This window comes from Psammomys obesus, unplaced genomic scaffold (genome assembly GCF_907164565.1).
Source record: "Psammomys obesus unplaced genomic scaffold, mPsaObe1.curated_primary_1811, whole genome shotgun sequence".
Lineage (NCBI taxonomy): Eukaryota > Metazoa > Chordata > Mammalia > Rodentia > Muridae > Psammomys > Psammomys obesus.
The window spans coordinates 7,679,100-7,706,180 of record NW_026591711.1 but is presented as its reverse complement, the minus strand read 5'-3'; the positions used below and the strand labels follow the sequence as shown (position 1 = coordinate 7,706,180).

Sequence of the window (27,081 nt, the reverse complement as noted above, 5' to 3'; positions counted from 1 at the left end):
ACACACACACACACACACACACACACACACACACACACACACACACACCTCTCTCACCCAGTCTGTATAATATTAACTGCATGTATATGACTTTGGGGTTGACAATAATTTGGGGGTTCTTCCCTAGGAAAACTTTTTCTCCTGCTTCTTCTGTGCTCTGCATTCCTTAGTTGCCTATAGTTCTTGGTCTGGGTTTGAGGCACCATGAGATTTCCTCCTTCCATGTTAGCATGCCTATTGGTGCCCTTATTTATTTTTGTTTTTGAAGACAAGTCTTGCCATATAGCCCAAGCTGGCCTTAAACTTACAACTCTCCTACTTTAGCCTCTTGAGTATGGGGGTATAGCTATCACACCTAGCTATAGTCCAGTCTGCTTTTCAGGCCCCATAAACTTAGTTTCTTTATGTATTCTGTCTAGGTACCATTTTCTTTTGAAGTCTGTTCTAGTTAAGCCTATGTACTAACATTAAGACATGTAGAGTTGTTTCAGGTTAACAGCATCAGGTGCAATGACTGAGATGGCTCACATACTGGACAGCCTGACATTTAGGGTGACCAGCTTGTAAGTGGAGCCACCACAAGTGTCCCTGGCAAACCAGTTCACATGTTTCCCTCTACAGGCCTCAGCACACAGACCTTGTAGCTATTGTTTCATTTAAACAGCACTAAAATGTAGTCTACTTTTTAATTGTTTTTAATATATTCATATGGCAATACAGGTTTTTGTTATAGCCAAAAAGTTCGCTAAAGTTAGGGTTGAACCTATTCATTTTATTTGAGATAATATAAAAATAATAGACGTCCTCCAAAACGTTCTGAAACCACCTCCCCTACACAAATGCATCTAGAAGTTGATACTGTTTAATCTGTACATTGGAGTGTGTCTATTTTTATCCTTTCTAGCATCACTTAAATCATATTTTCACTTTAGCTTAAAACAATATACTATAGCCCATAAATAACATAGTGCTGAATGCAAAGTTGACTTTGTCCATTTTTCACTAAAAAATGAAAGTTCAAAGTACAATGAAAATAGCCAAAGTATGCTCATATTATTAAAAATGGCACTTCAGCCAGAAGTGGTAGTAAGCACCTTTAATCCAAGTACTGGGAAGGCAGAGGCAGGTGGCTCTCAGTTTGAGGCCAGCCTGGTCTACGAGGTGAGTGACAGGTGAGGTAGGGTTATACAGCAAGACTATCTCAACAGCAGAGACTTTGTAAAGCAACCGATCTCCACCACATCAGCCTAGAGGACAAGCTTACTTTGGATTGATTTCTGAAAGTGCTGGGTGCTTATTGCTATTCCATACTCTGTAGTTGTGAGTATTCTTCCAGGCAGCAACAAACGTTGTTCCGTAGTCTGATAACATCTTTTCATTATCTGCCAAGTAAATGGTTGAAAAAATGTTAAGCTGGATCACGCCATCCAGATATGAATATTAATAACCATACAGGGTGAAAGATAGTTTTAAATCACACACCCATATTGTGGAGATACAACCTACAGATGTCAGCAGACTTGGGTCTCGTTCCAGAAATCCTGTTAGGAAGCTATATAGCCTTTGGCAAATACCTGGTCACTCAGAACTTCATTTTCTTAACTGGAAAATAAGATGACTGAGCCACACATTTCCCAATGCTCTCTATAACACCAAAATGTTTCCATGTTTTCCTTACCACTATGAGAATCATACTACTTACTAAACAAAAACTTCAGACTTGACAGTAAGAAGACATCCTGCCTTTAAGCATATGATGGGGCAGTTAGAATATCTTCACAAATGTCAAAAGAGGTTAAGAAAGAGCAGGTAAACTGCTTTTTTTTTTTACCCATGTTTTAAAATGTTTTGTTTGGACTCTTTGGTACTTCATTCGTAAATATCCAAGCCTTGTACTGTCAAAAATGCTTAAAATATCACAGGATTTTCACATTAATACTAAATCACTCTTGGCTTTATCAATACCATGGGGAAGTGTCAATGAGCATTTATTTGGCTTGGAAAGACAGAAAAGGTCTGGAGAACTGATTTAAGTAGCTACTGCCTTGCATTTATCACACATGCAGGTTTGCTATTTTGTTTTGACACAGGTCTTGCTATGTACTCAGGCTGGTTTTGAAGTCTTGTAAACCTTCTGTCCAGGCAGGTGCTGAGGCTATGTCTGACTATGTTGTTTGCTTTGAAGGTGAAATCCAAGTAGCTTTTACTGCTAGGAAAGGAATAGGAGACACACAATTTCATCTACAGCATAAAAGTATGTTTCCTCAAGATATTCGTGCAGCTCACTCTCTCCTGATCATGCTTATAAGTGGGCTTGAGCCAGACTGATGCAGCCTCTCAACCAAGTGGATGTCCAAGTTATAGAGTCTTTTTTCCTCATTCTGCATTCTGTAAATTGAAGTTTCATTCCCGATGAGAGGATTTCTCTGTGTAGCCTTGGCTCTCCTGGACTTGCTTTGTAGACCAGGCTGACCTCAAACTCAAAGGAAGGTCTCTGCTTTCCTGCGTGCTGGGTTTACAGGCATGCATCACCATGTCTGGCTTCTGGGATTATTGTTAAGGCCAAAAGTAATTACTAGCTATAAAGTGTTCAAACAGACCTTGCATGTATTAATTTTTTTTTAAATTTTTAAAAAGTTGAATGCCAGGCAATAATGAATATATGCCTTTAATCTCAGAACTACTCCATAGGCAAAGGCATGCAGATCTCTGAGTTTAAAGCCAGCCTGCTCCACAGAGTGAGTTTCGGGACAGCCAGGGCTACACAGAGAAACCCTGCCTCAAAAAAACCAAACAAACAAACTTGACTACTCATGAGGCCAAATAACTGGTAGATATCTGGGCCTCTTTTCTAGATTAGTAAGTAAATTTGGATTACAAGATTTAATTTTGATGCCTTTGCTGCAATATTTGTAGAGGTGACAGACATTTAAAAATACCCAACTAATAAATGAGGACTTGATCATTAGTTTTTCTTAAAATGAAGAACATCCTTGAAACCTGGACTTAAAACTACCCTAGCAGGTGGCAATGGTAGAAATGATTTAGAAGCCATGTGGACACAACAATGCAAATATGTTTCATGATATTGTGGACATGCACCTTTCCAGAGTATTATGAGAAGGTAAACGTCATGCTGTATATATTTCATTGCTATTCAAAAAGAGCAAGGTAATTTTTCAGTAGTGACAATGAAAAATATTCTGAAATCTACTTTTGCTGCAAGTCTACAAGTATTTGCCAGAGTTCCAAGGTAGAAAACCTCATTGCAAAGCTCCACTTGTAGTTCATATTGTTTTCTAAGTAGAATGAAGTTCTTTTAACTAGGAATGAAAAAGTATTATATTTCAAAATGGCATAAAACTTTGAAGGTTTAATTATCCAGAATATGCTTTGCAATGATTCCTTTAAATTTTTCTCTTTAGATAACTTGAAAATACGTAAGCAATATTTATAAACAGTTACCAAATACTAGCATTTCCTGTGATGCAAAATAATCAGCAGCCAAGCTAAAGTGAAAACAATCAGTATTGTCGTAACGTATACTCATATTTCTATCATAAAGAAAAAAGTAATGGTCAGAAAGCATGCTTAAATACACTCACTTTTGTAAAGACTACCCCAAACTATAAAACCAAAGTCCAAGACATACATAGAGAAAAATGTTTGGGAGAATATAAAGTACTCAAAATGTCAAAGAGTCATTATGTCTGTATGAGTAATAGGTGATTTTCTACAATGAATACTTCTTTCTTATACAACTCAAACCTCCATACCCATAAGAGCATGAAAATTTGTAAGAGGAAATGTGGCTGAGTGCTTCTTACCTAACTGCAGTGTAGCAGCCAGCAGAGCGTGGATGTAGACTGCAAACTGAGCCCGGATCCATTCGTCACCTCCCTCCCAGCCTGTGCCATCCAGGAACACATCATCCCGGTTCTCAGTCACGTGTCTCACTAGGTAATCTGCAAACCTTAGGTCTGCAGTGGTTGGGTTAAGCAGCTTCCTAAGTTCTGGATCATGGATCTGGATCAGTGCTTCTTCTACCTAGAAAAGTACCCAGGTACAAGTCAGAGTTGTACACTCACACAAATATCTGTGCCACATTTGTTAAAAGAACTATTGGGGAACTGAAGCTGGAAATTAAAAAAATATGAGTAACACTATTCTCAAAAGATGAGTCTAAGAAAGAGGCAGGTTTTTACACTGATATTTCAATATCCTTTATTTTTATGAAAAAAAAAAAATGCCTTCTCTAATTTTAGAAAATACAGGTAGTAGAAGATAGTTGACTCAATCAGTGGTTAGGGGCACTTGCCACTCCTGGAGAGGACTCCTGGGTTTGGTTAACAGCCCTACATGGTTCTTTGTATCCATGTATAAGATCAGTTCCGGGGCATCTGACACCCTCTTCTGACCTCCATGAGTACCATGTGCGCACATAGCAAACACATACATACATTCAAGGAAAATAAGAACACATATAAATAAGTCTTTAAAAAAAAGAATGACTTGAAGGGAAAAAAAATGCAACTAAGACTATGACTTTGAACTATAAAAGTAATTCCTGCTTTTAAAAATATTTGGTAGTTGGCAGCTCAGTCTCCAACTGAGTACCCTAGTAAGGGGAACAGGGGCTGTCTCTGATATGAACTCAGTGGCTGGCTCTTTGATTACCTCCCCCTAATGAGGCAGCAGCCTTACCGGGCCACAGAGGGAGATAACGCAGCAGGTCCAGATGAGAACTGACAGGCTAGAGTCAGATGGAAGGGGAGGAGGACCTCCCCTACCAGTGGGCTGAGGGAGGGGCATGAGAGGAGATGAGGGAGGGGGCTATAGCAGGGATACAAAGTAAATAAACCGTAATTTATATATATATATATATATAATAGGGCTGGAGAGATGGCTCAGTTGTTGCAAGTACTGACTGCTCTTCCAGAGGACCTCAGTTCAATTCCCAGCACCCACATAGCAGCTCACAACTGTTGGTGACTTCAGTTCCCGGGTATCTGACAACCTCACACCAATGTACATAAAATTATATAAATTATTAAAAAAATAAATAAATTTAAAAATATTTGGTAGTATAAATACTTTGGGAAGTATAGATACATACAATGAAACTTGCCCTTACATTAACACAGAAAAGAACAGTTATAATTCCTTCAAATTTTTCTATTTTGAGGCTATACATACTCCAGAATATTTTTAATTCTGTAATATTTTATGTACAAAAAACTTTTAACTTTCAAGGTTTTGTTTTGTTCTTTAGCTGCTGTTGGCTAAACTCAGGCCCTTACACATACTTAGCAACTGCTCTACCTTTAAACTCAAGAATGAAATAATAAAACATCTATCAAACAACTTCTAAATGTTAAAGCACTCTGTGGTTCTCCCACCTGTACCCTCCTATCTGGTATATATTTTTTTTCCTCACTTAATTTGGGGATAATAATAAATATAATTTTGAATCTTGGATTTTTCATGTGTTATATTTCAATCATTTTCCCATAAATCACTAACTTTCTGTTAGTAGTTATAAAAAAACTTAGTGCAGTTAAAAATCTCCCCCAACATTTTTCAATTGTGAAATTAAATGAATAATTAAAAATTTTAAATATAGGGGGCTGGAAAGATGGCTCAGGTTAAGAGTACTGGCTGTTCTTCCAGAGGTCCTGAGTTCAATTCCCAGCAACCACATGGTGGCTCACAACCATCTAGAATAGATCTGTATACACATCTTACTTAGTAAATAAGTCTTAAAAAAAAAAAAACTTAAAAAAATTTAAAATATATTGTTAAGGTATAGATTATCTACTAAGCAGGATATGTATTTAAATTATTCTGAAAAAAAAAAAATCCAGATTACGAGGACTGGTTTAGTCAGCATTTACCAGTTGTTTGATAATGGGAAAATCACTTGACTTATATACTTTAGCTTATGTATATGCAAAATGTAGCTAATACCTATCTTATAGGTCTGTTAGAAAAATCAGATCAGCTAATAAATATCAAGTAAGTGGGCATAGTAAGGTATGCCTTTAATCCCAACACTTGAGAGGCAGAGGCAGGCATATCTCTGGCCAAACTGGTCTACAGACTTAAGTTCTAGGACAGCCAGGGCTATTTGGAGAGCCTGTCTCAAAAAACAAACAACCAACCAAACCCCAAACAAACATATATATATATAATTAAAATGACTGGAATGTAGTAAACATTATTTTTCTTATTTTTGCTGTTACTAAGGAATAAGTGAACCAGCAGGCCAAGTTCATACAATCAGACATAAACATACTTCCACAATGGCATCACTGAGGTGCTTCTGTTGTCGAAAAAGGATGTTAGTAGCTCCAGCCACAAATCCTCGAACAGTGACATCAGAGAGAAGATGATGCTGCTGCAATGCCATGTAAGGCAAACACAAATATCCCTATGGATTACAAGAGCAACAGAAAGTACCAGAAAAGTGAAAAATCAGCTACTTGTCTTTACAAGCTAAAAGCAAAAAGAGCAGAGAGTGAAAGAAATATGCATTCTTTCCTGCCTGCCCAGTTAATCTTTGACTCACTAAATATAATATTCACAGAGGAATGTCTTGCCTTGACTGCTAATGGTCCAGTCACCGATTAGCTAATTTTCTTCAAGAATGGTCAAACCTCTGCAAGGCTGTCTTACTTGATCACTTTATTCTTGGTTCAACTTAAAGTCTGATTTTTAAATTTATGAAATTAAAATCATTACATCCACAAAAGGATGTTGTCTAAAAGGAAGCAGTTAAGAATATTAAAGCGTGTAGCTGCACACAGCCACCAACATGCAGTGAGGATAGCAAAGCATGCAGTTTACTCTCCCATTGTTAGAATCACATAAAAATGTCAAAATATTTGCTACAAATTAGTTAAGACAAAGTTACACTGGTAGTATCTATTTAATTTCTATCTGAAATATCACTGTCTTAAAATTATAGTTGAATCACTAACTCTCAGCAGGCATTTAAGTCTGCAAACCAATCAAGCAAAAGCAAGCTGTGGTGACCAAAAGGTGTGGTCAGTGGGAATGACTTGTGCTGAAGGCAGGGCAGAGCTGTTGAACCTCTATTCCTGCTTGTAGCCTTGGGTTGTGTATAAATCATCACACTTACAGAAAACTTAAGAAAAGATTCTTATGCAGAATCTTTCAGCAACAGTTTCTATGTCCTTTTCTGTGAATAATTTAACTGGGCCACGTACAAAGAACTTTGTCTTGAAAAAACACATACATCCTTCTGCCCAGTAGTTTACCTAAACGTATCCTGTAGACATGACTGCTCATCTGTTGATATATTTTTAATATAGCACTTTTCATTGTAAACTGCATGAAGAGAGTAGTAGATAAATTTCTAGTCTTATGATGAAAACATTCTAAAACTATAAAAAGTGATGAAGTTCAACTCTCAGGAATGTTATGTAAAAGTGATCAAGGGGTAGAAAAAGATGGGGACAGACTGCTATCAATTGTGTAAAAGGGGCAGAGAAAAACTATGCATTTCCTTATGCTATAAGACACCGCCAGAAGGAAATACTATGCTAGTAATGTTCAAAGCCATTAGAGAAGGCAAATGGGTAGAAGGGATGGATTAGGAAATATTTCTTTTTGGCTCTAGAGATTGAATGCAGCATTGTGCACATGCCAGGCATACATTCTACATCTTCAGTGCATAGATAGTTTTATTGCAGGTGCTTTGAGCATTTTTACTATTGAGCTATGAGGAAATATTACATATTGATACATCTGTTCAAAATAGCTTTAATGTGGTGTCATTTTCTTTTCATGACATTCAATTGATCTAAAATGTTTGGAAGGTGGTAGAATACAGTTTTGCTGAAGAATATAGGTTGTTGTTGTTGTTGTTGTTTTTTTCCCCAAAAAGCAGAAGCAGATTTCACACTTAAACCTATTCCTGGCTTTCAATTATCTAGGACAACTAATACTCAAATTTGAAATGACAGCATACAGTGATAAAGCAAGACAAAAAACACAGAACAATTATCATGTATGATTAACATACACTAATACACAAATTATAAAAAATAAAAATCCCAAGCAAGCATCACTGAGATATTTGCATATTCATATTCTCAAAAGTATTCATAATACCTAAGAGTTGGAGGCCATGACCAGTGGATGAATGAATTAAACAAAAGTAGGATAGAATAATATAATTATTCATCTCTTCAAATAGCCAAACATTAAAAAAAATATTCTATATATTCAGTTACAAGCTGAAAAGTTAAGTGCATTTGCTTTTATTTTCTGAAACAGGATCCGCCTATGTATCTTGGGCTAGCCTCAAACTCAGGATCTTTATGCTTCAGCTACCATGCTGTGTCACAGTCATATGCCACCATACATGGCTGTAGTAACTAAATTTCATTTTTAAAAATGTTCTTTCAAATTGACATATAGAAATTAAAATGAAGAAACTTTTGTTTTGTTTTGTTTTGTTTTGAATACAGGGAACTCTGTCCTAGAACTCTCTCTGTAGATCAGACTGGGCTCAAACTCTCAGAGATCTACCTGCCTCTGCCTCACTGAGTGCTGGGATTAAAGGAGTGCAACACCATGCCCAGCTATGAAAAAAAAAAACAAAAAAAAAAAAAACAACTTATCACAGTTTTTATTGTACAACAACTCATTTTACTAGTTACTTGTTAACTAGAGAGGAAAGGTGACACGTGAGATTAAATAGAAAGGGATCCCAGTCCTTTCTAGCCAGCCCAACATTAACTATGCCAGTGTGCACAATTCCAGTACAAAATCAGGGAGGAAAGGAAGGAAGGCCCTTAGTACTGGATTTCACAGACCAAAATATTTCTTTTTCAGTCTCTCTCACTCCTACTCCTTACAGTGTTCTCTGCTCCTTCAGTAGCAGGGCAGCAGAGCATGAGTTCATGATTTGTTTTAAATTTTTCTACTTGGTCCCCGCAATTTACTTCCTATTACTTCATGGGTATCCTGATAGCTTCTAAACTCATCATTTTCTCGGCCCTTAGGTTACTTTTGTGTATTTCTTAAATCAGCTCTCAGAAAAACGTCATAAAAACATTTGACAATCTATTACCTCTAGTGCTTACATAGTAAACCTGGTCTATCAGGCTGATATGGCATCATCCTTATGCAAGTTCAAATACTAAGAGCTGGGTAACTGGCTAAGAGGTTACGAGCACACACTTAATTCTAGCACTTGGGAGGCAGAGAAAGGAGGATCTCTTGAGTTTGAGGCCAGCATGATCTATAGAGTGAGTTCCAGGATGGCCAGGGCAACACAGAAAAACCCCATCTCAAACAAAACAAAACAAAAGCAAAAACAACAAAGCACAGGCTATTAGCAGCAACCACAAAATGGCTCACAGCCTTATGTCACCTGAACTTCAGGTGACAAAAAAGTCCTCTTCTCACCTGAGCAGGCAATGTATGCATACATATACATGCAGGCAAAACCTTATACATATAAGATAAAAATAAATCTTAAAGCAAAAGAACTCCAGGAGGAAGAGAGCTTAAAGACAATTTGGTTTTAAAACACCTTCCAAAATTACTGACCAAAAGGATCTGTATTTATACTTAGAAGTACGATAAAGCAACAAATTGGGTTTTACTCAACAAACAATAAAAGATAAAAATAAGAAGAAAAATGATTTATTTATTATAGTAACAGTGGTAAGCCTATCACATAGTACTGGCATAAAGCACATAAATCTATCCACTAACATGGATAATCTTTACTGAAAAGATTCAGATCACTTTGAGTAACCTGATACTCAAAACCAAAATTCTTTTTCAGTTCATTTGCCTTCTGATAAACAATGCTCTGAAAGACGCAGAAATGACAGTTAGGAAATTTCACAATTTGGGGTTGGAGGGACAGTTCAGTGGCTAACAGCACTTGATGTTTTGCAGAGGACCTGGGTCTGGCTCCCAGCACAGAAATGGTGGGTCACAACTCTCTGTCATTCCACTTTCCAGAGATCTGTACTCCCTGGACACCAGGCACACATGGCACATGTACATATATTTTCTTAGTTACGGTTTCTATTGATGTGATAATATACCATGATCTTTAAAACAGGTCAGAAGAAAGGGTTTCTTTCACCTTAAAGCTGTCAGAACACAATCCATCAATGAGTAAAGTTAGGGCAGAAACTATGGGGGAATGTTACTGCTTTGTTCCCCATGGCTTGCTCAGCTTCATCTTATATAATCCAAAACCACCTGCCCAGGTCTGGTACCAACCATAGGGGGCTGGGCTTTCCCACATCAATATTTAATCAAGAAAATGCCCCAGCCAGGCACTGTGGTACACACCTGTGGTCCTAGCACACATGGAGGCAGAGGCAGGCGTATCTCTGTGAGTTCAAGGCCAGCGTGGTCTACAGAGTTAGTTCCAGGACAGCTAAGGCTACACAGGGAAACCCACCTTGGGAAAGAAAAAAACTTTTTTTTTCCTCTTCCAGGTATGTCTAGGTATGTCAACTTCACACAAACATATCACTCATTAATCATAACCTTTCCTTTCTTGGTCCATCCTATATCATAATCTAAACAATAATTAAAAATCATAATCTAAACAATAATTTCAAAAGTTCTTCAGTCTTTAGAATATCTCAATACTTTAAAATTCCAGGTTTTCTCTAAAAGTCTAACATCTTTTTAAAAATTCAGTCTCTCTCATATAATATAGGATAAAACTACTAAAATCTGTACACCTAAAGAAACTAATCAAGAGGGAGGACTCTTGCTAAAATGCTCAATTCCTATCCAGAAAGGCAAAGAGGATGGACATCAGAAGAAGGAGAAAAGAGGGAACAAGTCAGGAGCCTGACACAGAGGACCTCTGAAAGGCTCTGCCCTGCAGACTATCAATGCAGATGCTGAGACTTATGGGCAACCTTTGGGCAGAGTGCAAGGAATCTTAGGAAAGAAGTGGGAAACATATCTGGAGAGGACAGGAACGCCACAAAGAGAGCAACAGAACCAAAGAATCTGAGCACAGGGGTCTTTCCTGAGACTGATACTCCAACCAAGGACTATGCATGGAGATAACCTAAGACTCCTGCACAGGTGTAGCCCATGGCAGTTCAGGGTCCAAGTGGGTTCCATTGTAATAGGAACAGGGACTGTCTCTGACATGAACTGATTGGCCTGCTCTTTAATTACCTCCCCCTAAGGGGGAAGCAGCATACCAGGCCACAGAAGAAGACAATGCAGCCACTCCTGATGAGACCTAATTGACTAGGGTCAGAAAGAAGGAAAAAAGGACCTCCCCTATCAGTGGACTTGGGGAGGGGCATGCATGCAGAAGGTGGAGGAAGGGAGGGATTGGGACGGGAGGAGGGAGGGTACCACAGGAGGGATACAAAGTGAGTAAAGTGTAATTAATAAAGAATTTAAAAAGAAGATAAAAAAATTCAGTCTCTTAGAAAACAGTGGTTCTCAACCTTTCTAATGCTTCCTAATATAGTTCTCATGTGGTGATCTTCAAACATAAAATTATTTCGTTGCTACTTTGTAAGTGTAATTTTGCTACTTTTATGGAGTGTAATACAAAGAATGGCTCTGCCATTAGAAGCATACACTGTATGTTCCATAGGCTCACGAATGCTCCTCTCCACAGCTGTCTTTGATGCTCATCACATGTTATTGGAATCTCCAAAATGCTGGTATCCTGGTGCAAATGGATTGCACCTTCACCAACAGCCCCTCTTGGGTTTTCTTCAGGGGCTCTGACACTACCATATGATGCTAAGTCTCAACTTCTTTCCATAACCTCTTCAACCCTGTGGCTTCTTTACCTGAGGCTGCACATTCACCAGTGGCTACACAGTCACCAGTGGCTTTTCACCATGCCAAGCCTGAGTTATTCTCCATGTCCTCTTCATGCTTTCAAAACCAGTACCACCTAGGAGACTTTTACACTTACCAAGTTCAGAAGCCAGCACAATGAAGACGTCTTGGATCCCTTTGGACCCCTCTGGACCCCAGCTTGTGTGCTGACCCAGAGAAAACAGACTTTTTAAGGTTTCTTTATGAAACAGCCCAGGCTGTCCTGGAACCATGCCAATTTAGAGACCCACCTACCTCTTTAATCAAGGGACTAAAGGTGTGTACCATTATGCCCAGCTTTAAATGTTGTTCTCTTTCTAATCACAGTTGATTCTTTAGCTCCAGTTGACCACTATCAATGGTCCCAGCAAACCACTTAGTGGTTCTGGTTTCTTTTTACTTGTAGCAGATTCTTAACCCCAGTTGAACACATCTACATATCCTAACTCAAAATAACAAAAGGCCGTGACAGTCTTTAAGGAACTCTTCTTCAAACTTGCCCCTGAAACTTCCATTTCTCTCATTATCAATTTCTAAGTTCCCGTAACAGCTCATTAGCATCTGAATACTCAAAAGCTTTTCTAGACCAAAGTTCCAAAGTCCTGTTTCTCCCCAGAACATGGTCAGAGGTCTGTCACAGCAAAATCCCACGAACCTCCTAACAACGTCTGTATTAATTAGGGTTTCTATAGCAACTTGAGTTCATTTCGCCTTACAACTCTAAGGTCACAATCCATCACTGCGGGAAGTCGGGGCAAGAACCTGGAGGCAGGAACTGAAGCAAAAGCCATGGAAGAATGCTGCTTACCAACTTGTTCCTTGTGGCTTGTCCAGCCTACTTTCTAAGAGAACCCTAACCACTGCACAATGGTGGCACCACCCCAAGTGGGTCGGCCACATCCATCATTTATCAAGAACATGATCTTCAGACTTGCCAACAGGCCAATCTTATCTTTCAGTTAAGATTCCTTCATCCCAGATATATCTAGGTGTTTTTAAAGTTGACAAAAACCAACTAGTACATGTAGGCAAAACACTCATAAAAATTAAGGTTATAATTTGTGGAGCTGGGGAGATGGCTCATCAGTTAAAGGTATCTGCTGCCTGGCTTGATAAGCTGAGCTTCATCTGTGGGGACCACAGGTCAGAGATAACACATCCACAGTCCCCTTTGATCTACACATACATACTCATCATTTTTTAAACAAAACACAATTTATGGCTACTTGTTGAACTTAGTAATTTGTGAGACATGAATTTTCTCCCAAGATCATCAGATTTCAGTTTTAAGTTAATTATCTTAGTCAATAACCAATTAGGATAATTTCAGAATCCAGAAGAGGCCACAGAATGAGTAAAAATGGCATTTTCTGTTAATTCTGCAATACTGAATCAATGCAAGCTTTTTAAGGATGCTGAATAACTCAGATTTTCCAGGAAATATACAACATAGGAAGACATAAATGTTCAAGTCAAGTACCCACTGTGTTACTTTTATGTTGCCATGCAAGGCAACTCATGAAAGGAAGAGTGAAAGGTTTAAGGTTCAGACTGGAGTCCATAGAGACTTCAGATGGGTGTCCATTATAGTGGGGAGGCATGACAGTACATGGCAGGCCTTCTGGTAGGAGCAGGAAGCTGAGAGCACAGATCTTCAATGGCAAGCAGAAAGAACAAACTGCAATGATGTGAGGCTTTTACTCTAAAAACCTGCCCCAAGTGACGTATTTCCTCCAATCAGGCTACACTACCTAAACCTCCACTAAGCGGTACCACTAATTGGAGATCAAGTATTCAAATACCTGAGACTATGGAGCATTTTTTGTTCAAAACACTACACTGCAACTCTCTGGCTCCCATGGGCTCACAGCCATATCAGAATGCAAAAATGCATTCCAATTTTAAAAGTCCCCATAGTCTTTTAATGTCTCAACATTATTTAAAAATTAAGGTCTCTTATAAGATCTCAAGGGAATCTCTTAACCACTTATAAAGTCAAAACACAAATTTCATACTTTTGACATATTTTGTCACAGAGTATACACATTGCTATTCCAAAAGGGAGGAAAGGGGGTAAAGAGAGGCACAGTTAGAAAATACAAGTCCAAATCAAGACTGAAACTCAGGAGGGCAAACTCCAAATCCTGAAGTTCTTTGTCTGATGTTGCAGATTTCAAGTTCAAAGGACTTAGATAACTCTGCATCTACAGTTTTGCTACTGGTAACATACATCTCTCTGGGCTGGTTCTACTCCCTGTATACAGCTCACTCTTGGCAGATATCCCATGGCTCTGGCATAATCAGACTCCACTTCAACAGCTTCATGCAGACCACAAAACCTCTTTGAAGACAGAGGAAGAATCCATGACCCTTCACTCTTGTATCCTTCATATCTATAAAGTTAGCATCCCATGGGCATCACTACCAAGTTTGACTACCAGCTTGGTATGGACCCTCGCCCCCTAATTATATTAGGAGCAGAGTTTTTGAAAAGCAGGAAAGGCTTTAGGTTCTTTTTCACAAGTCAGAAGCTTAGCTGTTTGTCTTGTCCCAAGGGCACCCTTTCCTTTATAGCTGGCCTCTCCTTAATGGCATTAAGTTCCTTAACTCTTTCAGCACAAGCTTTGTCTCCATCAATTAACTTCTTGGTTCTCTTTAAAATGTACATTTTTTTTATTTCATTGCAGATCTGAGTAGGAGTTATCACTAACAATCATGCCCGATTCAACACTATTTTGCCTTGAAATTGTCTTGTCAAAGAAATTCATTTATTTCTTTAAAATTAGCCTCAGGCAAGTTGCTTGGACAACTTTTCTGTTGTATAAAACACCATGACTAAAGCAGGTGGCAGGAGCAAGAAACTGAAAGCTCACATATTCCATGGAAAATAGAGAGAAAGAGACAGAGTCAGAGATAGGTGTAAATAGTCTGAGACTTTTAATTTCAAACCTCACCCCCATTTACATACTTCCTCCAGCAAAGCTGCACCACCCAAACTTCCTCAAACAGAACTGCCACCTGGGAACCAAATGTTCAAATACCAGAGAATCTTGGGGTTGATTTTCATTCAAATCATTATACCCATCCTTCTTTCTTTTCTATATGAAGTTTTACTTCATGAATAAAACATGGATAATGTATACAGACAAATAAGACTTGCTTTAATTACCTGGAAGTCATATTTGTCCTTTGAAGATGACACCTACCATAAAGGACAATAAATACGTAAAGAGTAAAAAATAAAAATGAAACTTTTTCTGTTCCACTCTGAAAAATAATTCACAAATAACAATAAAAATTTTTTTCCTGAATAATTTAAAAACAAAACCAAAAACATTTCAAACGAAGCAGCCCCAGAATGTATCTTGGTATCATTGTTACTGGTTTACTGAACCATCTTTATGTATCACTGATGTTAAAATATGATATACTAGCTGGGTAGTTTCTGTATGCCTTTAATTGCAGCACTCAAGAGGCAGAGGCAGGTGATTCTCAGAGTTTGAGGATAACCTGGTCTATAGGGTGAGTTCCAGTACAGCCAGGGCTACACAGAAAAACCTTCTTTAGAACCCCCCACCCCCAAAAAAGATATCCTCTGACATAAGAATTTGAATCAGACTCAATTTCATTTATTACATAGTGCTTAGCTGTTTCAAAGTTACACTTTTGGGTGTTTTTTTGTTTGTTTTTATTATTAGCTAGAATCTTGCTATGTACCCTAAGCTGTACTATAGCTTGGAATCCTCCTAGTATTATAAGTATATATCATGATACCTGTATTGAATGAATTGTCATAAAATGATTAAATAAGTAGTTTCAGGATATAATTATATGCTAAATTAAAGCACAATGAAATATATAAAATATATATTCTTAGTAGGCATATAATATGTATACTAACAACGTTATACATTTAAACAATTTTTTGTATTAAAATGCAAGTCCTTAGAATTATATTATTTTTTTCTAAAACAGTCTTTCTCTGTTGTGTAGGCTGACCTTGAACTTACAGGTTCAAGTGAGTTTCCTGCCTAGTCTCCTACCTAGCTGGGACTACAGAATATAAGGACAGTATTTCAATAGATAGTTTAAGTCCAGTCAGGATTGTCTAGGCTTCTTGTTAATGGACTTCAGTTCACTGTTTTCAAAGAGAAGTTTGAATAATTAAAAAACAAGCAAACAAACAAAAAAATAGACCTATTGCAGTGACTGTTGGCCTCCTTACCTATTAGAGTTCAAAAAACTCTTTCCACCTAAAACCCCCTAAGTTATTTCCCCATAGTTCTTAATATGGTCATAGATCTAAGAGCCCTATTCATTATGTATTTTTTTTTAGTTTTCAAGGACAAATTTCGGACCCCAAAAATGTCTTCAAACAGTTACAATTAATATCCTCCAAATATGTGTTCAAATATTGAAAGTTACAATTAATATCCTCAATAAAGGATATTGCATTTTACCTTTGTAAAGATGGCCAGAGGCATGCCGTATTGATCTTCTTCCAAACCAGAAATGAGCCCTGGTATAAGGACCACCTGCCTGGTATTAGCTTGAGGTTGTACAGTAATTGGAGGACTGTCTGAGGGTACAGAGTCTTTTTGAAATAAATTTGTCTGGTCTGACCCCATCTGTTCCCTTTCTTTCAAGTTGGCATCCTCTAGGACACTAGGATCCAAAGTTTCCCAGTCACTTTCTGAGGACTCTGGAGATGGACGAGGTGGAAGTTTCAAATAGCGGCCAGTATCACTGGGTTCTTGTCCTTTGTTGTTGTTATCTTCTACTTGGAAGCAAGGCTTCTCCGTCTGGAGGACAATGTCTCCTCCATGGTTTCCTGCCATGATTTTTGTGACAGTTTCTAAGCTGGCACTCGAAATGTCAGAAGTAGACTCAGAAATAAAATCATCTGCATGGAGATTACTTTCTTGAAGCCCAGCATCTTCAGACATACTCTTTCGGGGTCTATATTGAGAACAGTCACTAAGGCCATGCTCAATCATGCCTAAAATACAAAATATTGAATAACAGCTTGGCTTGTAATATGGAAGAAAATAAAAGGTGTCTATTCTGTTTTATATAGTAGAAATTTCCTATAATTTTTTTTTCAAAAGCTGTATTTGCACCTGTTTAATGAAAATTTCTATTAAAATAAAGGAACAGGATGGAAAAGCTGGGTATGGCAGTAAATGAATTAATCACAGGATTTGGAAGGCAGAGGTAGGCAGATCTTGAGGCCAGTCTGGTCTACAAAGTGAGTTTCAGGAGAGCCAGGGCTACATAGAGAAGCCCTATCTCTAAAAACCAAAAATAAATAAAGAGAGAGAGAAAGATGGTAGCTGACAAGATGTGCAAGGGTGCTTGCTGCCAAGCCTAAAGACAGACCTGAGTTCAATACCACAACACACATGTGGAAGGAACACTCTTACAGGTTGTTCTCTGACCATCAGCATGCTATGACTTGCACTGCCCTCTATACACAATAAATGTTAAAAATCAAAATAAAATAAGGAAAGAGAACCACAGTGTAAGAAAAAAAAAAAAAAAAAAAAAAAACTATTGCCAAAAGGAAAACTGAAACAGGAAATGTTAAACCTAATAGTTTATTTTTGTATAGTTTTACTACTAAAAGTCTAAATTCCAAGAACATTAAATAAAAGAAGCTATGGCTATCCTCTTACCTGGAAAAAGGGATAACACAGTCATTAGTGCACCCACCAGTCTATTCACTGGAGAAATGTAAAAAAGAACCTGAAACGGATTCAAATGAAATTAAATTAGGAAATTCACAAGACTGTAATAATATATAAGGGAAGGATTCTTTGCCTAAGAGTAATACTTAAAAACAAAACAAAACAAACAAAAAAACCATGAGTCATGATTTAAAACAACAACAAAATCAGCTTTCCCACCCACCACAGTTCAAGCACAATTTGCCAATGAGGTCTAGCGATGATTCAAAGGATGAAAGTACCTGCCAAGCTGGATGACCTCAGTCTAATGTGAATGTTCTACATAGTTAAAGGAGAAAAAACTGCCTCAAAAAATTGTCCTAACCTTTACACATATGCTGTGGTGACTGTGAGATTACAAACATGGCACGAACACAAGCGAAGGCACACCCACACACACACACTGTGTCTGGTTAATTTCATGATTTTTTTTAAGCTTCAAGTTCTTTATAATAAGGTTTTAATAAATAAAAAAATTAATATAATTTAAAAAACATTGACAACAGACACTAAATTACCACGGTAGACTGTTGGGCCACAGAATATTCACATGTTAGATTTATGGTTTCACAAATTATTGGTTAAGATGGTGTGTCACCTTTAACCAAATGATCAAACTGCATATTACTAAGAACAGTACTGTTTTAGCATATTCTGAGGTCACATCATCACTGATGCAATGTCTTGATAAAAATGTTTAATATGAAACTAATCACAAGAAAATAATCACACATTTTATTCTGTAATACTTGACTACATTCTTTTAAAAAGTGCCAACTGTATTCACATAGACCCACACAGACATACATACATAGATCAATTAAAAAGTGCCAAAATTACTAATAGACTGATGGGATAGGCCAGAGTTATTAGCGAAATAAATGCAAAGGCTAAAGTGCAATAGAAATAAAATTTAGACTGTGAGTGCCAGGTATTTACTCCATAGCCCAGGCTGGTCTGGAACCTGTCACACTTCTCCTGCCTTAGCTTCTCAAGGGCTGAGGTTATAAGCCTGTGATACTACATCTAGGTTTCTTTTTTTCTTTTCTTTTTTTAACAGATCATCAGAATTTTTAAAAATTAAATTTTACTTTATGTGTGTTTTGCCTGCATGTACGTCTTTGAGCAATGTGTATGGCTGGTGCTTGCAGAAAGGCCAGAACAAGACATCAGCATCAGATACCCTGGTACTGGAGTTGCAGATGGTTAAGAGGTACAATGTGGGTATTGAGAATCAAACCCAGTGACTTTGGAAGAATAGCCAGTGTTCTTAACTGCTGAGCCATCTAATTCCAGGTCCTATGCCTGGGATTTTAATCTTTATTAAAATAAAATTGTATTATTTATTATTTTATGTTCATGTTTGTTTATTTGTTTTCTCTGAGACAGGGTTTCCCTGTGTAGCCTTGGCTCACACATTGATCTGCCTGCCTCTGCCTCCTTGAGTGCTGGTATTAAAGTGTGTGCCACCAGGCCTAGCTTTGTGTTTATGTTTTTAAGTATTTTTAAGTGCACATATCTAAATGTGTGTGGAGACTAGAGTGAGACATCAGGTATCTTTTCCAATTGCTTCTCCACCTTACTACTTTTGGAGACAACGTCTCTCATTGAATCTGGAACTAAGGACTAGCTAGAAGGTTTAGTCAGCAAGCCACAGAGAGCTTTAGTCTCCACTTTTCCAGTGCAAGGATGACAGGAGCAGTCTACTGTGTCAGCTTTTCACACAGGTGCTGGAGATCTGAACTCAGATGTTTATGTGTGAACCACAGGCACTTTACTGACTATGTCACTTCCCTAACCCTAACATCCTATTTAAAATAAAATCCCACTTTCCCTAAGGCCCCACAGTGACACTTATCTTTTCCAGTGACACAAAAACTGTCTATTTCACACAATGTATTATAATTACATTACTTCTGGACAAATCAAATTAAAACGTTAAGGTTGAAAGAAAAAGCAATTAGCGACCAAGGACATTATTATAACTAGAAGTAGTAATGTATGCTTGTAATCCCAGGATTCAGAGGTTAGAGGCAGGATTATAAATTTTCAATTCTCACATTAGAGATCCTGTCCAAAAAAAGGAAAAAAGAAAAGGAGATTATAACATCTAGGGAAACTTGAAAATAGATTGTAGATTGTTATCCAGCCTTGTTTCAGTGAACCTGTATTTGTTTATGAAATGGAGGTCACAGGAGCTGGAGAAATGGCTCAGTGATTAAGAACACTCACTGCTTTTGCAGATGACTCAGGTTCAGTTCCCAGAATGCACACAGCAGTTCACAACCATATGTAACTCTAGTTGCAGGGGATCTGAAGCCTTCTTCTGTCTTCTGAGGGCATCAGGCACACATGTGTGCATGAAGTGCTTATAGATACATACAGGCAAAACACTTAATACTCATTACATAAAAATTAATTGAAAAAACTGGATCACAGGCTTGATAGATAACTTTTAACCTAATGTGCCATGAAACATCTTGACAATAAAATGTAATTGGAAATTTTTATTGCTTGGAGTTACATGCAATATACAAAATAGTTGGTTAATAATTTATAACTCATTTTAAATGATTCTGTGAGAGACTCTTTCAGGTAGTGTTGCATGCAACTCGAATTAATTCAGGAAAAAAAAAATCCGTTACAAGAGAATTACTGGAGCAAGGAACAATTGGCTTAAAGTAATGAGCTATAACAAACACAGTACATGGCTGGTCCCTCAACATCCCTCTACTTTAGTTGCACTGAACAGTTAATATGATTAGTCTAAACCATAATTTTAGCAAACTTTTTTTTATAAAGGGTCAGACACATTTCCTTTGTGGGCCATACAGTCTCTCACAACTACTCAACTCTGCTCCTACAAGGTGAAAACAGCTGCAAACAATAAGCAAATAGTAGGTATGCCTGTTGTCCAATAAAACTTTTTTTTTTTTTTAATTTTTAGATTTATTATTTATACACTACACTGCCTGCACATGTGTCTGCAGGCCAGAAGAGGGCACCAGATCTCATTAGAGATAGTTATGAGCCACCATGTGGTTGCTGGGAATTGAACTCAATACCTTTGGAAGAACAACCAGTTTTCTTAACCTCTGAGCCATCTCTCCAGCCCACCAATAAAACTCTTATCATGGCTCAATAGTTAATAACTGCAGCTCTTGCAAAAGATCTGACGCTGAGTTCAATTCGTAACACTCACATTAGGTAACCTGTAACCACAACTACAGAGTATCTGATGTCCTGTTTCTGGCTTCTGTAGGTACCTGTTTACAAGTGCACATACCCACACACAGACATGTACATACACATAAATGCAAATAAAATATTTCTTAAGAACAACAAACTTCTATAAAAGAAAGTGGTAAGCTAAAATAGGCTATGAGACCTAGTTTGTTGACCTGAGGTCTACAATGACCAGGTGTGTGTGTGTGTGTGTGTGTGTGTGTGTGTGTACATTTGGCAATCCTATCTCTGTGCAGTACAGAGTGGTGAGGAATAGAAGTTTAAGTCATTCATGTAGGCAGACTTTGGGTAACAATTCTGAATTTAGTGGGCATGTTGTGTGATGGGCCTAAATGAACTGAAGGTGTTGGAGGCACCCTGCTGTTTGAGGTTGCAGTTTTCTTTGTCCTGACAGCCATTTTGAGCTTGGCGAAGGTGCAGGAGTCCCTCTTTCTAGCAGGGCCTCTTGCTCTCTGCCTGACTTCATCTGGAGAGTGCTTTAGACACAGTGCCCCTAACCACATTTGATATGTGACCTCCTACAGCGCCCCCGGCTAGCTCTTTCCTCCCTGGGCTTACAAGATAATTAGGTACTGTGATTCCATTCATATGATAGGATATGATAGTATCCTTGAAGTGCCTCTTTCCAACCAATTATGTACGCCTACCCTTAAAGACCCTCATCCACTAACCAATGGGTATAAAGACATTGTTCTCTGGAATTAAAGTTGAATTAGCTCCATGCTGGTTCCTGGGGTGTGTGATTCCCTAAAGCCAGATACACTTCCATTGTGGGCTGCAAGGAGACAGCCCTCAGGCAAGAAGGAAAACCACCAAGAAGGAACAAATTCATATTCAATGATTTGGGAAGGGGTATTGTGTCTGAGGAAGCAAATAGCCAAATTACTGTTGGCAGTTTAATGCATACAAGAGCGATCAGCTCTAGGTAAAACTAGCTAGACTGTAGGACAAAGAGAAAACCTGAGGTCACAATACCCTGGAAGCACCAAGTCAACCATCAATGCTGAAGTCTGAGTGAATGAACACTTCTATTTAAGTTAGTTTAAACTTCTTATGGTGATGGTGTAATTGAATATACTCTCAAACTGCATCCAGAAAGAGCAAAGAAATTTGTATGTCTAAAATAGTAAAAAGAAAAAAAAATTGTTTTATTTGATAGACAAAATGTCATAATAATTAAATTCCATGTTACATAATATGTAAAAAAAAAAAAACCAATAAAAGATAAAACATCTGTTCTTCCTTTTATCCTTTATATCTCACCTTTTTTTCAAGAAGAATTAGCTTAAACAGGATCAAGACCTGCAGAAAGAAAAAGAAATGCAGTGTTGAAATAGAAACTTGGGCTGGGCATGGTGGCATACACCTGTAATTCTAGCACTTGGGGAGGCAAAAGGCAGGTGGATCTGTGAATTTGGGGCCAGCCTGTTCTACAGAGTGAGCCTAGGCTACACAGAGAAAGCCTGTCTTGAAAAACCAAGAAAAAACCCCAACCAACCAACCAAACCAAACAAAACATAAACAAACGAATAAGAAAACCAAGAACTTAACTCTATTAATCATTTATTTTCTTTTCTCAAATATAATCATGTTATATAATATTAAATAATTATAGTACTTGAGATATATGAAAAACTGTAAGCTTGAAATTAAGCATTACCTATGTCCTCTAAAAATGTGAATCATTTAACCTTTAACTGGAATAGTCTTATTTTTGGAAGGAGTAGTGTTATCTCTGCTTTAAAAATTTCAGGCTTCTGAAAAAGCTGAGATTTGAGACTAGGAAGTGGCTCAGTTGGTAATGTACTTGCCTACCATATACATGACAGCCTGGTGTTCAGATTCCCAGAATCATGTAAGCAAGGCATGGTGGTGCACACTTGTAATTGCAGTACTCGGAGGTGGATGGGGAGGATCAGAAATTCAAGGTCATCCTTAGCTGCAAAGTGAGTTCAAGGCTAGCGTAGAATACATGACACTGACATGGTATTTAATAAAGGTTTGGTAGATAAGTGACTACCATGGTAGGTCCTCAACAACTTACGCTTTGACAATAAAGATCATAATCTCCAGCACCAAAAACCACAACAAAAGAAAAATTAATTTATGTAGAAAAAAGTTCTACTTTCACAGAAACACATTTCTTTCAACCGATACTAAGTGAAATTGCAAAGATTGCAGAATAAAGAAATCCAAAGCAAACCCTATTGAGCAAGAGGTACTCCCAGACTTTTACCACACACAAACTCCTGACGCCTCCAGGTTTGTACAGCTAAGAAGCTGTCTTAGAAGAGTAAAACCAGAATTATGCCGTCAGCTGATTGAGATGCTACCCACTGAGTGCGTAGGCAAAGGAACACAAGAATAGACTCTCCCATTTCAGTACATCGCAAGTTGAAGGATATCTCTCACACCTTGTGTCGAAAATGAAGAACAAGATCTCGAGGAGACAGACCTATAATGTAAACAGGAGAGTTAAATGTGAAAGGAAGAGAATATCTAAAAGAGCAAATGAGAATATGTACATATGCAAACATTTACGTGATATATGGTAAAATACATATATTCTCAGAAAGAGTACTAACAGAATCTTCCCCCAAAATGAAAATGTTTAAAATAAAGTTTTAAAAAAATGCCTTGTCAAACACATTAGCCATGTGGTCACTGAACAAACACTTCAAATGTGGCTTTTAAATGCTGTTAACTGCAATATAATACACTTATATCTATACACTATTAGTGGATACAGTTTTATTCTACCCACATAAACCACAAATGTTTAAAAACCATAAAGCTTATGCCATAGTGGCAGCCAGTCATTTAAATGCGACCTCTGGTCATTGTATTACATGTACCATTATTTCGGAATCACAGAGTTTACCAATTACCACAGTAAAACAGAAAACTTTCTAAGAGTGCACTAGTAAACCACAACTTGGCTACTTCACACTGAAATGGAAACTGAGATAGCACAAATCACCATATCATTACAACTTTTTACCACAAAAGATACTTATTGACTATCTCAGCTAATAATGGATTTTTTGAGTTGTTAAAATAGTGTACATTTAACATATCCCAAGTTGAAGACTCTCGAGTCAAGAGCTAAGCAGCATTCTGGTCCCCATTCTACTGGGAATTGAGCTGATCAGCATTAACAGAAAGTGTGGAATACTATTTTAAAAAGCTGAAACTCACCCGTGCAATACCTGTTACTACCACTACCAGTATAGAGTAATGATCCATCTCAGTATGAATGCTGGCTAAGAGGATATTTTAACACAGAAGCAAACTTAAGAACTCAGATTCCATACAAAGATTGTGTGAATATTTAATTATTTGTATAGTGTTCAATGAAATGCACATATGCTTACAGTTCCAATCATGAAGAGTTATATGCAAGTCAGTTTGGCAACAGACAACTTTGAGGACATAACTTCTGACTTGTAAGTTACTTACCAAGATACACCTGTGATCCTTCCAATGAGGCCCCTCCCAAGGAACTGTTCATATGTTCATAGAGCTCCTGTGGAATGCAAACCAAGTTTAGAACCTTTCACTGTCACTTTAGACTAAGCTCCTAGAAGTATGATGATCAGAAAAGGATTGTGAAGGTTATTCTACCACTGACTAAAGTAAGCAACCATGGTCTCTGAAACCTGCTAGTTTCCAGCACTCAACTCATTCCTTTTCTTGTAGATGTGAACAATATCAGGAGAGTATATGAACAAGAAGAACAAAAAGCTACTCAGGATATTCTTTTTTTTTTTCCACTCCATTTCAGAGCTTTAACAGTGGTATAAAATTATCTTCCCTCTACCTCCTCTCTAAATTCCTAACTGCCCCAACTCTGAGAACTGTATACTGATGCCAGTCATGAAAAAGATATGCTACCCTTCCTCAATAAGATACTGGTAACTAGAAACCAGACACCCAAATTTATAGACACAATGCCACAGCAAAACTCTATTTCTCATCAGAGACACTGATACTCGTTGTTTACAGCCACTGCCTCATCAAAAACAGTATGAGTTTAGTACTTGGGTAGATCCCACTAATACTTCAATGTTTAATGAAGATATATTTTAAATCAAGATTTATTGGGGCTGGAGGGATGGCTCAGTGGTTAAGAGCTCTGTCTGCTCTTCCAAGGACCCCGGGTTCAACTCCCAGCACCCACATGGCAGCTCACCACTGTCTGTAACTCCAGTTCCAAGGGATCTGACACCTTCACAGTAATAAACATAAAATAAAATTAAATAAAAATCTTTAAAAAAATAAATAAATAAAGATTTATTTAAAAATTTTACTGAGTACATGTGTGTGCCTGAGGAAGCCAGAGTGGAAGACATCAGATCCCTAGGTGGTTGTGAGCCATCCAATGTGGGTGCTAGGAGCCAAATGTTGGTACTTTGCAAGAGTATCAAATGCTCTTAAGCACACGCAACCACCTCAGCTTCAAATGGATTTGCATGCAATGTTTTTCTTAAGCTATCAAGGACTATCCTTCACAGTACTGCCTCAAGAGCTATTTGAACTACCATCTGCCAAACGTATCTGTATGGAAATTAATTACCTTTAGAATGGAAATTTGGGAAAAATCTTTCTCTTCAAAATACGCATGTGTAATGAGTTGAAGTTTTGCTTGAAGTAAGCCATAGAGAGGCTAAAGAGAGAGAGAGAGAGAGAGAGAGAGAGAAACCATCATTAGGTTGATCATAGTAAACAACAAACATATTCCTACAACTCTTAATTTAGGAAGGACAGTTAGTAACTACCAGCTGTAGGAACCACATCAGAATCTGAAGCTGCAGTATCTCCTATTCTCTTTGGCAGCAAGTGAAAACTATCTTACAAGGTTGTGAGTCAGTCTCAAACTCTTGGACCTGCTCCATCTTTCAGCTCCTTAATTAAGGGCTCTTAACTTCTCCAGGTCTCCTCACCCAGCTGACCCTGCATGAAAAATGTGCAACTTCTATGGCTGTGTTAAGGATTAAATAATAGGTAAAGCACTAAATAGGGTCTTTGACACATAGCTAGAATGTCAATAGCCACTGCATTTTATTCTGTTGTGTCAACATTTAACCATCTTTAAGTGGTCAAGTTCTTAAACTAAGTTGAACACTCATGATTTGATTTAAATTCACATGCTTCCCTGTTATTTGTGGAAGGTGAGAGTACCTAATCTATGTCTTCTACCATACTATTTTGTATACTTGAACAAAGTAATTCCTTACTTTTTATTTCTTCTATCCAAGAGGGATCATATCCACCCTTTTTATTTACATTCCTGAGACATGTTCTGATTTATATGTCCCTTTTAGAATGGAAGTAATTAGTAGTAAACTAGTCCCCATCCCCATGAATATGGTTATTATCATTAAGTACAATATCATTAGATTTTCATATCCATACTGCAATACACTATGAACAACTGGATCTTTTCTGATTAACCTGTTCTCATTCCTCTGTTTTAGATGCAGACTAAACTGAATTTTTACCCTATTTTTATACTTAGTAGTATCACATATGGGAATTATATATCACAACTCTAAAATATGTCTATTTGTAAAGTGAGACTAGCAAAGATATCTCAACATTGTTAGGAAAATAAAAATGACAATGTTCACCTCCCCGAGGGGGGGGGGGGGGCGCACAGCCTTGCCAGGCCACAGAGGAAGACAATGCAACCAGCCCTGATGAGACCTGATAGGCTAGGGTCAAATAGAAGGGGAGGAGGTCCTCCGCAATCAGTAGAATAGGGGAGGGGCATAGGGGAAGAAGAGGGAGGGAGGGTGAGATTGGGAGGAGATGAGGAAGGGGGCCATAGCCAGGATACAAATTGAATAAATTATAATAAATGATAATAATTAAAAATTTTTTAAATGAAAAAAATGACAATGTTATATAAAATGTGTGGTAAGAATTAATACCTGACACACATAAAAAACTCAGTTTCTGTTACCAAAGTTGCTCTTTTAAAGGCGACTACTTGGGAAGCCTCTCAGCATGAATCTACTTACATATGTGATATTATTCCAGGAAACTGGCCTTATATATCAAATTAACTGATAAATATTATTCAGGCTGTCCTTCTAAAAATATGTTATTATTGTAAATTATGACTAGAGTTATTATGATATGGCATGGCATGGTAATGCACACACCTTTAATCCCTTTTAAACGTACTTTTTCTTGCTTCTGCTCATCACTAACCCAATACTCATGAGGCAGAGGCAGAGGCAGA

The 27,081-nt window shown here is 37.7% G+C and overlaps 1 protein-coding gene across 2 annotated transcripts in view; it reads right to left on the bottom strand.

The window, feature by feature from the left end:
- Avl9 (AVL9 cell migration associated) overlaps positions 1-27,081 on the bottom strand; it is a 51,973-nt gene that overhangs the window by 12,021 nt on the left and 12,871 nt on the right. For both annotated transcript variants that reach the window (XM_055611801.1, XM_055611802.1), the window contains 9 exons: positions 25,411-25,500; positions 24,294-24,360; positions 23,249-23,289; positions 22,098-22,136; positions 17,538-17,607; positions 16,323-16,861; positions 6,296-6,430; positions 3,828-4,047; positions 1,265-1,382 (listed from right to left, as the gene is read on the bottom strand). In XM_055611801.1, coding sequence (XP_055467776.1) covers positions 1,265-1,382; positions 3,828-4,047; positions 6,296-6,430; positions 16,323-16,861; positions 17,538-17,607; positions 22,098-22,136; positions 23,249-23,289; positions 24,294-24,360; positions 25,411-25,500 — 1,319 coding nt within the window. The remainder of the gene's footprint in view (positions 1-1,264; positions 1,383-3,827; positions 4,048-6,295; positions 6,431-16,322; positions 16,862-17,537; positions 17,608-22,097; positions 22,137-23,248; positions 23,290-24,293; positions 24,361-25,410; positions 25,501-27,081) is intronic.